Here is a 15,043-nt window from a genome sequence, read left to right on the forward strand (position 1 = left end):
CACTAAAAGAACTTACTTACCGAAGTCTACGTACACACACACACATGCACACACAGACGTGAAAGTGTAGATACGAGAAAGCACAGACCGCGTTTCAGATTGTGCTTTTTTCATACAGTTAAGAGTTGCATTTTTATTCCATAACAGGCTACTCCCCTGCATAGTCAGGATCTTGTGTGATTCTGTGTGTGTGCTTTATGTTCCGATATTCGGTACCGTGGAAAAAATCGCGATATTCACAAAATATTGTGATATTTGATATTATGGAATATCGGCCCAAGCCCAGTCAGAAGAGGCCCGTACCAGGATATCCTCCGACGTAGATGGGGTCGTTGGTGTCGCAGGTGTTGGAGCGGGCGTTGGGACTCTCCGCTTGGCTCTTCTTCCCGTCAATCAGCAGCTCCACCCGGTGGCGCAGCTTGTGGGCGGTGACCGAGTGCCATTGGCCGTCGCAGAAGCCCTCCCCCTCGGGCTGGTGCTCCGCCGTGATTCGCCCGGCTCCGTTGTCAACGTGGAACAGGAGCTGGGGGAGTGAAAGGAATGTTAAAGCAAGAAAAGAAAGGAAATATGCAGTTGTTGTTTGAGATGTATGTAAGGTACTTTATGTGATCATAAGTCTAAAAATGTCAAATAAAGAAATATAAGCAAAGTGAATTTACTTAATTTTACTTTTTCCAACATGAAATTGTAGCTAATGGGAGGAGACAAAAATCTATCACTCCACTGAATTCTGGACTTACTGACGGACTGACTGACTGTGTGTGTGTGTGTGTGTGTGTTTCTGGGTGTGTATGTACCTTGCCCTGGTTGATCTCCAGTCCCAGTCCGTCGTTAACTTGGTTACTGACGGCCAAAAGCACTCCATTGGTTCTGCTGGTTCTGAACTCCAACGCTATCGACACATCTAGACCCACCCTGTAGGAAGCGACTAGCGAGAGAGACACACAGATTAGTTTTCTATCATATTTACAATACAACTTTATTGAAAACTGTCAGGAAGCAATGGGAGCTTTTGGGATCTCAGTGAATTCAGAATCACAAGCTAGCCTGTAGCTCGACATGGCTACCACAGGGTGTTTGCAAGTTTCACCAAGTTCAATTTAAGTCCTTTTAAGACTTTTTTAATGCCACCATTTCCGCAATTGGAAAAAATGTGAAAATTAGAACAACTGTAGAGCTAACAAAGATCAACATGACTCAGCTGATTTCTCACTGGAAGAACAGTCCCACCAAGAAACATAACATTTTAACATTTGCTATATTAAGCTGTACTCTCTGTACACTCTCTCACTCTACATATCTCTGTATCATGTACCCACCAACAAACAGACTTTCTGCCTATCTGTGTTCTCTGTATTTTGCCATTTTACCTTAAATAAATCCCTATGCCATCGACCATCCAAACAAATGAGAATAGTAACATTTTTCATGATAAAAATATACAATTCTGCATCATCTTCAGTCCAGAAGTGAGACACTGAATCCCTACCAGCTACACGGACAATCTACAAATACGTGGTTTGGATGAGACGTAGCCCGCCCAGCCTCGTCTCTCCATGTATCTCATCTCACCTGCTTTGAGGAAGCCGGTGCCGGCGAAATAGGTTCCCGTCTCCGTGGCGACGAAGCATCTTCCTACCATGTGACTGGAGGTAGGCGCAGCCATGTCCAGGTTAAAGTCCTCAATGACGGCCTCAGAGCGACCTAGGAAGAGCGACAGAGAGAGAAATCAATAGAGGACAGATATCAAAACCCCTTCTATAGCTATAACACTGTACTTCTGCAAGAGACAAACAAAAGACAAATTGACAACTTTGAAATGTAAGTTTTAGCTCTCATAACAGCCAATGCTTAAGCAACACACGCACGTATTCTAATGCACACAACAATTAATGATAGTTGGAAAAATGTGACATATATCCAAATAAGTACAGTACAAATACAATACCTGTAGAGCCTGCCTTATTGCTCACAGGACCTCCCACCATCTTTAAGTTGCGGATACACCCATTGATACTGTAGAGAATCTGGAGAGAGAGAGAAAGAGAGAGAGAGAGACAAAGAGAGAGACAAGTTCAGCAACCTCCCCAGTCCCCAAAAAGTTCCCTATGTCTGCAGTTTTCGCAGCAAAATGTGTCGATTGTTGTCATACATTAAGGGAAATGTGCTACAGTACTGATTGAAGAGTAACTATGGATTGGCAATCTGTTCTTTTTGCTTGTTATTGTTGAACTGAATTGAGACATGAGTGTGTGTGTGTGTGTGTTTACCGGTCCTATCCTCTTGGTGGTATAGTTTTGTGGTAATCCACCGACATACAGCGCTCCCACCACATCTAGCAGGTCAGCCTGGAGAGGAGAGGAGATAGTTTACTAAATATAACACTTAACTTTCTAATGCAAACAGGTATAAAGACACTCATTCATATGGGGGAAAAAATGGATGCATATCATGAGAGAGAAAAAAAAGATGTAGAGGAAAGAGAATTGAATTTACCTTCTTAGGACTAATCATCTGTTTACTGTAGCGTCCATCAACCATCAGCAGACCTCTTTGCTTGTTACGACTCATACGGATCTGAGAGGAAAGAGGGAGAGAGAGAGAGGATGGAGTGATGGACAGAGATGGATGGAGGAGAAAGATGTTGAATAGAGTTTGAGAGGGAAGGATGGAGAGAGAAAGAGAGGAAAATAGGGATAAAGATGGGAATGGAGAGAGAAGTACAATCACTTGACCGTATCGACAGCCTCTACTTGTTACGTGTTATATGGACATAAACCGAGACAAATGCTGCCTTCAGGTGCTGTCGTAATATCGGAATTAGGATTTGAGCACACATGAACGATACACAAAGTGGTGAATTCCACTGGGAAAGTCGGGATTTTCTATGATACCTGAGTTGCTGAGAGTTGCTGAGACGTTTAGGGGCAGAGAATGGAAGCCATGTCAAAAACTGATGGTGAAAATGATGTATACAGCAACGTCTGGCTAATAATATCGTTAAAATATCTGCTGCTGCAACACAAACTAGCTCTGTGCCACTTGATTTACAAAATAAACAACAGCCACCAATAAACTACTTTTGTTACCGGGTACATTTTGTTATTATCTGACTTCCAAACTCAGAAGCAGCTTAAACAAACACAATAAAAACCCAGTAAGTAAAAACTCGAAAAACATCAATACCTAATTAGTACTGTAAAACCTCAAATAAACACCTGGTCTCATGCAATATTCATGCACAAGAGCAAAGAGAAGAAAACTCATAGATCAGTGGTTTTCAAACTTAAGCATAGTTGAAACAGAGGATGTTTTCTACAGCTTCATCTTCACAGTTTCCAATATACACTCACTTCAAAGATTTGTTGCAGCATCTTTGAAATTCAGGCATTTCTTAGGAAATTAAGGAAACTGCTCCCTCGTCTTAAACTACCAGAACCAAATAGATGTGACAGAATCTTTTAACCTACTAGCCTACGGTGAATGAATGAGTGAATGAATGAGCGAGCGCTGTCCCACCTTGTGCCAGTTCCCGTCGTTGATGGAGAAGGGAACGCAGCCGGACGTGTTTCCATGGCCCAGATCATAACCCAGACACACCTGGCCTTCCTTTATCTAGAGGGAGAAAGAGAGGGAGCGGGATGGAGGGATGGAGAGAGGAAGACAAGGAGACATGCTTAACATTGCCTTCAACCAGATCAGAACCAAGGCACATGGCCCTGTTGGATCTGCTCGGTGGAACGGAGAGTACAAGAGAGATCGACTGAGAGAGAGAGAAACAGGGAGAGAACAAGAAGAGCTTCTGCACAGAGATAGAGCCCATAGAGCAAAGATGGAAACAGAGGGGAAGGCAGACACCGGATGAGACACCCCACTGTTATAACTCCCCAATGTTAAAATCCACATTTTCTGTCTCTTCTTGTTGAAGGTGTCATAACTTTTCCTGTATTCCGATGATAAATGCACCATCTTTGCCTGGTCTTCTGTTACATATTTTGTTGTTTTTCAGGAACAAATGCGACCACCTTAAATTTGAGACATTAGTGTAATTGCCAGCACTGTAAACTTGGATGAGATTTGATTGCCAGGTATAGAGTCCAGGTATAGAGAGGTGATGTTTGTTATAGATAGAGTCAAGGGAAAAAACACAGAGAGAAACAGATACCTGTATGGTAACAAAGTCAGCGTGGTTGATTCTTGCCATGTAGAGAACCAGCCCAGACACCTCCTTAGTTCTCAGCTCAAACTCCAATATTAGCCTGAGACACACACACACACACACACACACACAAGGTCCTTAATTATAAATACAGTGGCAAGCCAATGGCAGTAATCACTAATAATAATAATAACATGTGGCCTTGGATGTCGTTGATTCTGCATGAAGGAGTTTTGTTGTTGATTTGAATTCTTGAACATCTCTTTCACTTTAATAATGATATAAAACAGACAAAAATATTTTCCCATCCATATGTTCTCATCACTTTAATGACCTGTATTTAACACAATATGGAATATGTGTCTTTCCAGTGATTTGGAGGACATTTAAGTTTCTGGTCAGTAAAATCTGCACCCTCACTGTACGTTTCCCTGGATAAGAGCATCACCTTAATGCCTAAAATGTAACTGTATTACATTGTGGGCATCACACTGAAGAGCAGCGAGTGACTTCTTGTGAATCCGTACCTTTCTCTGACTTTGGTGTCGTCGAAGGCGAAGCTCATGTGGCTGTTCCTGGTCAGTCCAAACTGATAGGCCTGCTCCAGCACTGCTGGGGCCGCGGCCGAGCCACACGAGTCCTAGGGATTGGACAAGACACATGTCAATCAAACTGATAGGGTTTAACCTTAAGGACTGGACACAGCACACGACAATCAAACGGTCGTAGTCTTTTATATAAAGCAGGTGAATGGAGTTTTATAAAGGTCACGTAAGTAATCTTAAGATGACATAGAAGATAAAATCCAGGTAGATTTTCTAAAATGTAATACACATATGTAAATATCACTTCATTGTCATGTACTACTTCCCTACAGAGTGCAGTTGCACCTATGACCAGAAGGTGTCAGAGTTGTAACAGAGCCTCTCTTCTTTCCATGACTCCTCTCTTCTCCCTCTTTATCCCCTATTTCTCCTCTTCCTCCTCCTCCTCCTCTACTCTGCTCTATTTCTTTCCTTTCCCCCTCTCCCTCCTACATGCCTCCTCTCCTCCCTTCAATGAGTTTCATAAATCTGACATCTCTTTGCAAGTTCAAACTGAAGTTCATTTCTAAGGTGAAGTGGATATAAAGTTCTGTAAGTTTGCCTATACTGAAGATTAGAATGCTAAATATTTGAGAAAAGGTGCAATGATCCCAGTAAGTTACAGCATGTATGGTGATAAAGTCTTTGACTAGAACCATATTTCATCACTGCCTCTTTGTTTTTAAGTGGCTCCTTCTCAAATACAGTGTAATCAGTTACTGCCATAGATGATTTTATTTTCTGACGCTGTTACCAATCCAATGAAAAGACTTTCCCTACTTTGATCAGCAAAGTATCACATTATTATGGATGTAGTTCAGCCAGTGGCCAGAAGGTGTCAGTGTTGTAACAGTCATGAAGCCACTTATTTAACTACACTCCTCTGCTCCGCTTTTCTTTACTCCTCTCATTTTCTCTCTTCTCCCCTTTCCCCTCCTTTGCTCTTCTCCCCACCTATCTCTCTTTCTCTTCTCCATCCTTTCCTCTTCTCTCTTCTCCTCCCATCTCCTACTCACTTCTTCTCTCATCTATTCTCTCCTTTCCTCCTCTCCTGCCAAGTCCCCCTGCTTTTCTTTCTTCTCCTCTCCACTTCTCTCATCACTTCCTCTCCTTCTCACCTATTTATTCCCATCTCCCTCTTTCCTCTCCCCATCTCCTCTCTTCTCCTACCTCCTTTCATCTCCTCTTCTTCCTCGCCTATCCCCTCCTCTCCTCCCATCTCCTCTACTTTCCTTTCTTCTCCTTTATTCCCCCTTCCTCATCCCTTCTCCTGTCTTCTTCCCTCTCCTTCTTCCTCTCCACCCATCGTCTAGTTTCAGTTCTTCTCCTCTCCTGACCCCTTCCTGTTCCTCCTCTTCTCTGTTGTCTCTCTCCTTTCATCTCTCCTCCTCTCCCAAGTCCCATCTCCTCTGCTTTCCTTTCTTCTCCTTTATCTCCCCCTTCTCCCTGTCTCATTTTCTGCCCCCCTCTCCTCTCCTCCCATCTCCTCTACTTTCCTTTCTTCTCCTCTCCTCCTCCCCTTCTCTCTTCACCTGTTCTCTCCTCCAATATCCTCCTTTTCTCTCTTCTCCTCTCTTTCCTTTTGTGTCCTCCTCTCCTCTACTTTCCCTTTGTCTCCTTTCTCCTCCATCCTCCTTTCTCTCCTCTCCTCCAACCTCCTCATCTCCTCTCCTCCTCTCCAGCTATTTTCTTTATTTTCTCTCCCCTCCCTTGCTCCTCCTCCTTTCCCATCTCCTCTTCTCCTCTCTTCACCTATCCTCTCATTTCATCCTCTCTTCTTCACTATCCTCCCCACTCCTCCTCCCCCTTCATCCTCCCATCTCCTGTCTCCTTTCCCATCCTCCTCCTCCCCTCTTCCTCTCTTCTCCTCCAATCTCCTCTACTTTCCTTTCTTCTCCTCTACCCTCTCCTCCCACCTACTCTTATTCTCCTCCCTACGTCCCGTCCTCTGATACTTTTTCTTTTCTTCTCTTCTTCCTCCTCCTCCTCCTCCTTTCCTCCCATCGCCTCCCCCTCTCCTCTCTTCTCCTGTCTCCTTTCAGGTCCTTCTCCTCTTGAATTCATCTCCTATTAAGTAACAAGACTGCTCTGCCATGCTTTCAGTGTGTGTGACAGAGAAAGTTAGAGAGCCTGTGTGTGTGTGTGTGTGTGTGTGTGTGTGTGTGTGTGTCTTAATCTCCTCTTCTCTCTTGTTCACTTTCAAGTGAAGACATTCCCCACGCCGTGACCTTGCTTTGTTACAGCTGACACTCACCTCTTATCACGCTCTCTCCTCATATCCGCTCCTCCTCCTCCTCCACCTCCCCTTTCTTCTCCTTCCCATTCTCCCCCTCCCGGCTAACAAAAGGGAGACGTCACTCGTTGAGACTACTCTCTCGTTTCCTCTCCTGCTTCTCCCTCTTCCTCTCCTCCCTCGTTCCATTAAGCCAACAAAAGACCGGGCGTCACTCTGTTCAGAAAGACTTTCCCCTCTCCTCTCCCCTCGCTCTCTCATCTTTCTCTCCTCACATCTCTCTCTCTCTCATCTTCTTTCTTCCTTCTCCCTCTTCCCCCCTCTTTCATCCTGCTCTTCCTCCCTCCCTCTCTCTCTCTCCCTCTCATCCTCTCCACCGTCTTTCCATTAAGCTAACAATAGGAAGACGGTCTCCCATTCAGAGTGGCTTGCCTTTGGTTGGAGGTCACACCAATAGAATCTGAAGTCATTCAGTCGGGTCTTTGTATATGCTCGTGCGTGTGTGTGAGTGTGTGTGTGTGTGTGTGAGAGAGAGAGAGGGTGTGTGTGTGTGTGTGTAGCACTCGTTAGCGTTACTACCAGTCTCTCACAGAGATCAGAAGTGCCTGCTCTGCTTATTGTAGGTTTCAGAAGTACTATTGTTGTGGCCTCTGGTGGTAATTAACATTAGCCACAAATGTTTTACTGCTCAACACAGAAACTATTCCAGGATCGTAAAAATGGCTGCTTATTTTAATGTCGATGGTCACTAAATTGATTAATAGGGCTTCGATCTCGGTTTAGAAACTGGTTTTTGGATTGAAACTATTACAGCTCCAGTAGAATAGAGTAGACTGTGGTTGTACTGGGCAGCTCCATATGGTTTATGTGTGGAACTGCATGAATGGTGAATGAATACAGGTTAAAATAAAAATAAAAAATACATGTAAAATGGAGAACAGTACCTTACCTTGTGTTCCAAATTGAGGCCCTAATGCTGGAAGTGGACACACTGACCGACCCATAAACAGGCCAATACAAAATTGTTTGTTGAAAATATTTTAAGATGAGTTCATGAAAATCTTGTCAGAGTTTCAAGGTGTTAGAAGTATAATGTTCTTAGATTAGATTATCAAAAGACACACAAGTGAATGGAGAGTGAATGGAAAATTAAGTCTTAAATGAAAGTGCGTTGATTGTTCATGAACTCAAACTCCTTCAAACCCCCGGAGAGTGTGTCAAAGTGTGTGTTAACCTGTGTGTGTGTGTGTATACCGTGTCAGTGGTGGGCTCCTGCGTTGCGGCGGGCGTGGCTGCAGCGGTGGGTACAGGGGGCGTGGCAAGGGGCGTGGCTTCCTACAGGTCAGCAGTCGGGGGGGGGGGGGGGGGGGGTTGGGGAGTGGGCAGCAGGGGTTAGTGACAGCCACACAGCCAATCAGAATGGCTACAGTGTTCATGACAGGCACACAGCCCTCCAATCAGCGCCAGGCAGGCGGCGGTGTCATGAAAGTGAAACGTCAAAGAGGTTAACGAAGTGAAAGAGAATGCTTTGGATTCCAGCTCCCTCTTTTTCCTGAATCGAAGCATAATTACTCAGTAAAAAATAACAAAATATAACTATATTTGATAGAAGTGATTCTCTTGCTAGCTTTTTCATTCATCTGACCTTGACTGAATATCTGCTTTTCATTACTGAATTTTTTTCCATCTGTTTCATCTCTTTTTTCAGTATTAGAAATTTCTGTCACAACTGAGAATTTATTTCTTACCATATATTATATTTTGTTATTGTCTAGCTACACTATGATTGAGGAAAATCAGGGAGTTGTAATTTAAAAGACTAATTGGAGACAGCCTCGTCATGATATCATCAATTAGAATAAGCAAAGGAAAAAGCAAAGCGGTACACTTGAAAATGAACCCTTAAAATATTTACCAGAGGTTGATTGTGGCTTAAATGGTGCTTTATAGAACCACTTCAACCTCTAAATTGTTCTTCACTACTATCTGCAGAATCAGACGTACAGTAGATGTACACGGACAACAAGGAGTGTCTTTATTCAAGCCTATGCTGAGACTGTTTTCTTTCAGCTTTGATTCAAGCTGTTAATACTTTTTCTTCATTCTGATAATGGTGATGGCATATGTGTCATTCTCTATCACGTACTGCTGTGGGGGAAGACATGCATGTCTATTAAACTTGTCTTAAAGTCACAATGAAACTGCATTTTGAGAGTATTTTGATTTTTTAATGTGATGTATTTCCCGTTGAAACAGGATGTTGGAGCGGGACATAAAGCGGGGAGGGATCATTCAGAAGTGTAAACCAATGGGATATCAGTTAGGGAGAGAAAGGAAGTTTCATTTGATGGGAGGGACGGAGGGGCGGGACTGTTCAAAATCTGTGATGATTTTATTGGTTGGAATTTTTATTGTCACCTCCTCGTACACGATGTCACCAATAAAGATTTTGCAAAAATAATGAGATTTAGATATAAAAACACAATAATTGGCATTACAATATTTGACATAAATTGTCAAATAGTTGTATGGTATGACAGTATGAGCTAAAAAGGCGAAAGTCATTTTTCATTTCAGTGTGACTTTAAACTACTACTACTGTTGCACAGTGCAGCATCACAAACCTTTCAAAGGAGGAGGCTTAATTTAAAAAAGAAATGATGTACTGGTTGTTCAAAAAGGTGTCCCACAACATTTTACATTAGCATTATTTAGCATTATAAAACGCTAAAAAGGGAAAAGCTAGTATTGTAACCATCTACTACCCTGTAGCGTGGCAAATCTGATGTCATAAGAATGCGTCAACATCACTGTCATGGTCATTTTTATGTTGTTGTCTGATAACCAAAATGAAATATAGATTTATAACCGCAATGCCGCTATATCACACGATTCTTTAAAACACAAAAACAGTGACCACAGGAAGAGTTGGATTAGAAGGGTTAGGGTTAAAAAAGTAAAAAGTTAAGTTTAAGTGACATCACTTGGGTGCCCCCCACCTTCTGGTTGTAACTCCTTTGGACCTATGCCTCTGGCACCTGTATTTGGTACTAAACACCTTTCCTTCTTCTGAGTGCAGATAGCCTAGAGTAGTGCTGTGTCAGTACGCGTTAATGGCACGCTGTTAATCATATATTGCAGATCCCCCAGAGCTAGGCTAGCTATAGTTCATCCATAAGGTGCAATAAACAGTCTGTCAGCAGCATGGCTTAGCATCTGAAAGCTAACGTAAAGAACTCTGGTTGCTAACAGCCTGTAGCCTATGTTATATAGCAGATAAAATATACTGTAGCTAGCCTAGTGCTGGGGATCTACAATATATGACTAACAGCCTGACATTAGTGGAAGTTTACATCTAAATGCTAACTCAAAGAACGATGGCAGCTAAATGGAAAGGCCTGTAGCCTATCCATGACTTGCAGTGACATTACTGTTCTGTCTGCCATATTGACTTCCAGTTTGACTTGTTGAAACATTCAGAGTTAGGTAACAGAATGTGTCTACCAACCCAAATTTAATAAATAACAACTTTACATACCGAGTACCAATAATGCCTGTTGGTTGTAATAATCATGGCGAGATGGAAGGGTGAAATTTCGTTTGTTCACTGATAAAGAGAGATGTGACATAGTAGCAACAATTTAGAAACCTAACTTTACCTTACCCGCCTGATTACCAGGCAGGTAAAATAAAACTACTTCATCTCTTGAAAAAAGTATTTTATCTCTTGATAAAAGTACTTCATCTCTTGAAGATGAAATACTTTTGGATTATTCACCCACCCTGAAGAAATACCGAAAGGGACTTTCATTGGAATACAGAGACGGGTTAGCGGGTTATGTATATAGGCTATCATAAAACACTTCCCTCGCTTATTGTATAGTCTGTGCTTATAATGGAACGATGTTCAACATGGCGCCATCACAAAACACTAACATACCAGCAAGTCATGGATATGAACCTTTGCAAGCCTAGTACAGAGCTGAAATATGACTAACAGCCTGCCATTTACGTATGTTAGCGTCTAAACGCTAACTCGAATTATAGCTGCGAACAGCCTGTAGTCTATATTATAAAGTAAACAAACTAACAGCCCATAAAGCAACAAGCCACAGAGTTATAGTAGCTAACCTAGCATAGCGCTGTGGCTCTGCACTGCGTGACAAACAGCGTTTCAGAGGTGTAGTTTAGCAGGTAACTGATAACCTATGACTGCTGTAGGGCCCATAATATATTAAATATATAAAGCATAGCTCGCCTATCCAAATGCCCAGGGTATGAAGTGGATGACTAACTGGCTGTCAGCCTCTTAGCTTAGCGGCTACATGCTAGCTTGGAGTGTTTTGGCGGCTAAGGGCTCATAAAGCATCAATGGGCCAGCGGAGCTAGCCCAGCGTAGCCTTGTGGCTCTGCACTGTATGACAGGCTGCCAGAGGTGGAGCTTTGCGGCTCAAGGCTAAAGGGACTATAAAGCAGAGTTAATGGGCTGTACAACTGCTGTGTGATGAAGCGCTAAGCTAACACAGCGAGGCCATGGCTGCACTTTATCACACAGAAATAGGGGTGTGTGTGTTTGTGTGTGTGTGAATGACAGAGAGAGAAAGAGATAGAGAAAAAGAGAGAATATGGTGGGGTATGTGTGGGCTTTTGTGTGTGTGTGTGTGCTTTAGTCTGTAGCTATGTGTTAATGTATGAGTCTGTGTGTTTGTGGGGGTGTGTGCTTTTGAATGTATGTTTTTATGCATGTATGTATAGCCTGTGTGTGCTTTGTGATTATATGTTTATATACTGTATGTGTGTGTATGAGTGTGTGTGTGTGTGTGTGTGTGTGTGTGTGTGTGTGTGCATGTACCATTAGAAGAAAACCAGGTGCCATTATATAGGAGACACCTTCCAGGGTCTTATGAATATCCCTCATTTATTCACGCGCTTCCTTTATTCTTCATACACTTTATGTTGAAAAATTAATTATTAATGATGAAAAATGTCTATGTATGTTTGTTAGTCTGTATATGTGCAGTGTGTGTGTGTCTGTCTCCATTCATTTGTGGCACTTACAGTAGGAACCTCTGGAGGAGGAGTGCCGGGGGCCGGGGTGGGAGGGGGCAACTTGGACTCCTCCTTCTCCTCCTTCTCTTCCTCAGGCTCCTCCCCTTCGTGTGGCAGAGTGGGCGGAGGTGGAGGGGGGGCGAGGTTGGGGCACTGGCCGATTTCGGCGTTCTCAAAGGACACGGGCTGGGAGAAATCTGAGAGACTGGGGGAAGGGAGACAGATTTACATTTTAAACTTTAGGTATTTAGCTGATGCTCTTGTCCACAGTGACTTGGAATGAGCTGAAATTCCTAGATCACCCAAATTACAAGCAGCCACTAGTAAGGAGGTCAAAGGTCAGAGGCCATGGTATCCCTGTGGCCATAAAATGATCATTTAAGAGACAAGTGCTAGGAAATGGAAATAAAATAAGAGCTAAGCAGAGAAATAACAACAAATATCAGTCATCATGAAAACTGCAAGACCACACACACACACACACACACAAGTACAAGCAGGGTGATAGGGTAGAGACAGGGTGACAGACACACACACACACACACACACACACACACACACACACACAGATGAGAGAGACCTTTCTGAATTATGAGTATGTTTATGGTGTTAGACAGCTCTATTACTGCTGTTGCTGCTGAGCGAGACATTGCCTTTATCATCATCATCATCATCACCATCATCACTGGCACCTGCAAACATATTAACTAGGCTTTGACCTTACAGTGTAGGAGGTCAAAATTAGTCCTGAACACCGATGCCTGAAAACATTACAGGGGAAACACTGGGACAGTGAGCTAAAGCTAAGCTGGTCTCTTTAAAGTATTGACACAGAGAGTTAAAGTATTGGGGAAGTGAATTGGTCACTTTTGCTGGTGTCAGTGTTTTAACATGGTGGAACACAGAAGCCAAGAAATATCCATAATCGAAAGCTGACACTGTTCTTTTGCCCCATATTCATCTTTTGAGGTGAGATCCCTATTATACTGTGGATCAATCAAAACCCCCAAAACATGATGGCTACAGTTACATTTCTTTCAAGGCATTTTTTTTTTTTTTTATCAGATCACAACACTTTACAGTGACAGATTTGTGATGCACAAAAATTGGATTTTGCTTGCATTGCTATCAGATCTTCTACACCAGAAGTGGTTTGGGTCACACTGTGATTAGAATTTGACAGAATTTGGATGCAATGCAGCCACAATTTGCATATAAACAATCTAAAGACATAGAGAGGAAGAGGGGGAAAGTTTTGTAGATGCAGATTAAAGTAAATACACCCGTGGGAGATGAGATCTAAAATAAAACCAATCTTAATGATCAACCTAAAAACATCACTTTGAAATGACAACTGCATCTTTACCCTATCTTTATCTCAATACCCAAGTAAATAAATCTTTTTAAAAAGACTACCAATACCTTAAAAAGACCAACTTACTGCTCCAATACTAATGCTTTAAAAAGACCAACTCAAGCTCACTGCTCCCATACTTGCGCTTTAATAAGACCAATTTCAGCTCGCTGCTCCAACACTTAGGTCCTAAAAAGACCAAATTAAGCTCACTGCTCCAATACTTGCACTTTAAAAAACCCAAATTGAGCTCGCTGCTCCAATACTTATGCTTTAAAAAGACCAAATTAAGATTGCTGCTCCAATACTTGCGCTTTGAAAGACCAATTTACCTTACTATAACAATCCTTAGGCTGTAAAAAGACCAAGTTAAACTCACGGTTCCAAAACTTGAGCTGTAAACAGACCAATGCTGACTCACTGTCACACTGCTTGTGGTTTAAAAGGGCCAACTTTAACTCACTGTTCCAATAAATAGGCGCTTGACTGCATATTGAAAAGACGTTACGTACACAGAGTTGACCATGAGGTTCCATATGCATCCTTGGAACGGGACGTTGGCTCTGTTGGACGTCTGTTCTACTTCTGCAGGAATACCACCGAGGAAGAGACGCTGCAAGCTCACTGGCTGGTCGTTGGGAAGCCCCGCCTCCTTCTTGGCCTCCTCATCTACTTGAACTGCAAAGGATCTGAAAACACACACAGAGTATTAAAGGAGTAGATTATACAGAGAAATACAGGCACGCAAACAACCATCAAACACACCGACAATCCACAGACACCCCTCCTCCCTTTCCAACACACACACACACACACACCAACCTGCCAGGCAGCCTCTCTATACGCAGGGAGTGCTCCCTCCCATCGTGCAGGATGCCCTGGTCGGGTCTTCGGATGACACGACGCGGGCTGTGGCTGCCGGTAAACACCAAGACCTCCAGAGAGCCTTTGTTCAGCATGACCGATAGGTAGGGCTGCAGGAGGGGGGGATGAACATTATTAGATGAGTAAATCTGTACCTCCAAACTACTCTAGGTTACATAGGGGCTGGGGACAGCAAAGGAAAGGAAAGAGGAGGGAAAATATCAGCTAGATGGATGCGGGAAAGGCTTTGATTTCCAGCAGATGCCAAGACCTCCAAAAAAGCCAATTTATTTAACATTACAGCCTGACAGGGCCAGAGGAGAGGAGAGGATATTAGATTAAATACAGAAGATACAGAGAGTCTATGCTTCCAAGAGTCAGTTAAAAATAAATATATAGCAACAACAAAAACACTGTCCAAAACATGACATTCAAATAAAAATGGCAACTCAATACCCAGCAAACAACTGCATCGTTTTGTGAAATCAGGACTTAAATATCTTCCTGATATCAGTTCAAAACAGCTTCCAAACTGGTTTATTATGGATTTTTACTGTGCCATAATATATTGTAAAAATGTTAATTTGGCTCGTTTGGTTTGATGCTGAGCTTGGCCTCCTCCTGCACGTCGCCATCCGTCAAGTGCTTGTTGAGAAAAGGAAGGAGACGGATAGAGAGGAGATTAGGTGAGAAGAGAGGAGAGGAGAAGAGACATAAAGGAGGGAGGGGAGAAAGGAGACTAAAGAAAATGGGGAAAGCAGAGGTGAGAGGCGGGAGATGCGGGGGTATATAGAGAGAAA

General features: G+C 42.9%; 1 protein-coding gene across 1 annotated transcript in view; it reads right to left on the bottom strand.

The window, feature by feature from the left end:
* The window catches only part of lama2 (laminin, alpha 2), a 168,922-nt gene that overhangs the window by 1,383 nt on the left and 152,496 nt on the right, over window positions 1–15,043 (bottom strand). Inside the window, exons 62-74 of the mRNA XM_078290077.1 lie at window positions 14,202–14,353; window positions 13,892–14,068; window positions 12,035–12,230; window positions 8,231–8,311; window positions 4,687–4,799; window positions 4,166–4,259; window positions 3,520–3,615; window positions 2,497–2,577; window positions 2,271–2,348; window positions 1,949–2,027; window positions 1,573–1,704; window positions 798–928; window positions 304–523 (exon numbers count right to left, since the gene is read on the bottom strand). Of these exons, the coding sequence (XP_078146203.1) occupies window positions 304–523; window positions 798–928; window positions 1,573–1,704; window positions 1,949–2,027; window positions 2,271–2,348; window positions 2,497–2,577; window positions 3,520–3,615; window positions 4,166–4,259; window positions 4,687–4,799; window positions 8,231–8,311; window positions 12,035–12,230; window positions 13,892–14,068; window positions 14,202–14,353 (1,630 nt within the window). The remainder of the gene's footprint in view (window positions 1–303; window positions 524–797; window positions 929–1,572; window positions 1,705–1,948; window positions 2,028–2,270; window positions 2,349–2,496; window positions 2,578–3,519; window positions 3,616–4,165; window positions 4,260–4,686; window positions 4,800–8,230; window positions 8,312–12,034; window positions 12,231–13,891; window positions 14,069–14,201; window positions 14,354–15,043) is intronic.

The sequence above is a fragment of the Centroberyx gerrardi genome, chromosome 18, assembly GCF_048128805.1.
Source record: "Centroberyx gerrardi isolate f3 chromosome 18, fCenGer3.hap1.cur.20231027, whole genome shotgun sequence".
NCBI lineage: Eukaryota > Metazoa > Chordata > Actinopteri > Beryciformes > Berycidae > Centroberyx > Centroberyx gerrardi.